Source organism: Fulmarus glacialis, unplaced genomic scaffold (assembly GCF_000690835.1).
Source record: "Fulmarus glacialis isolate BGI_N327 unplaced genomic scaffold, ASM69083v1 scaffold25813, whole genome shotgun sequence".
In the NCBI taxonomy this organism is placed as follows: Eukaryota; Metazoa; Chordata; class Aves; order Procellariiformes; family Procellariidae; genus Fulmarus; species Fulmarus glacialis.
In genome coordinates this window covers 1,854-2,108 of record NW_009201346.1, presented here as the reverse complement: position 1 = coordinate 2,108, position 255 = coordinate 1,854, and the positions used below count along the sequence as shown (strand labels likewise).

At 63.9% G+C, this 255-nt stretch overlaps 1 protein-coding gene across 1 annotated transcript in view; it reads left to right on the top strand.

The window, feature by feature from the left end:
• Nucleotides 1-176: 176 nt before the first annotated feature.
• The window catches only part of DNAJB2 (DnaJ (Hsp40) homolog, subfamily B, member 2), a gene marked incomplete at its 5' end in the record, with an annotated part of 1,890 nt that continues 1,811 nt past the window's right edge, over nucleotides 177-255 (top strand). The window contains one exon of the mRNA XM_009573921.1: nucleotides 177-245. Coding sequence (XP_009572216.1) covers nucleotides 177-245 — 69 coding nt within the window. The remainder of the gene's footprint in view (nucleotides 246-255) is intronic.

Below are 255 nucleotides of genomic sequence, written 5' to 3'. Positions count from 1 at the left end.
GTGAACCGGTCCAGGAAGCTCCCGTTTGATGCCTGAGGCTGTAGGGCGCTGGGTGAAGCAGGCTCGGGGTGCCCCTGCCCGCAGGGTTGGAGGTGTGTGCTTAGAGGGGGGTTGCTGGTGCAGGAGCCCCCGCTGCCCGAGGGCTGCTGCATGCCCATCGCTGCCCGTCTGTGCAGGTACAGGAAGGCCGCGCTGAAGTGGCACCCGGATAAAAACCCAGACAACAAGGAGTATGCTGAGCAGAGGTTCAAGGAG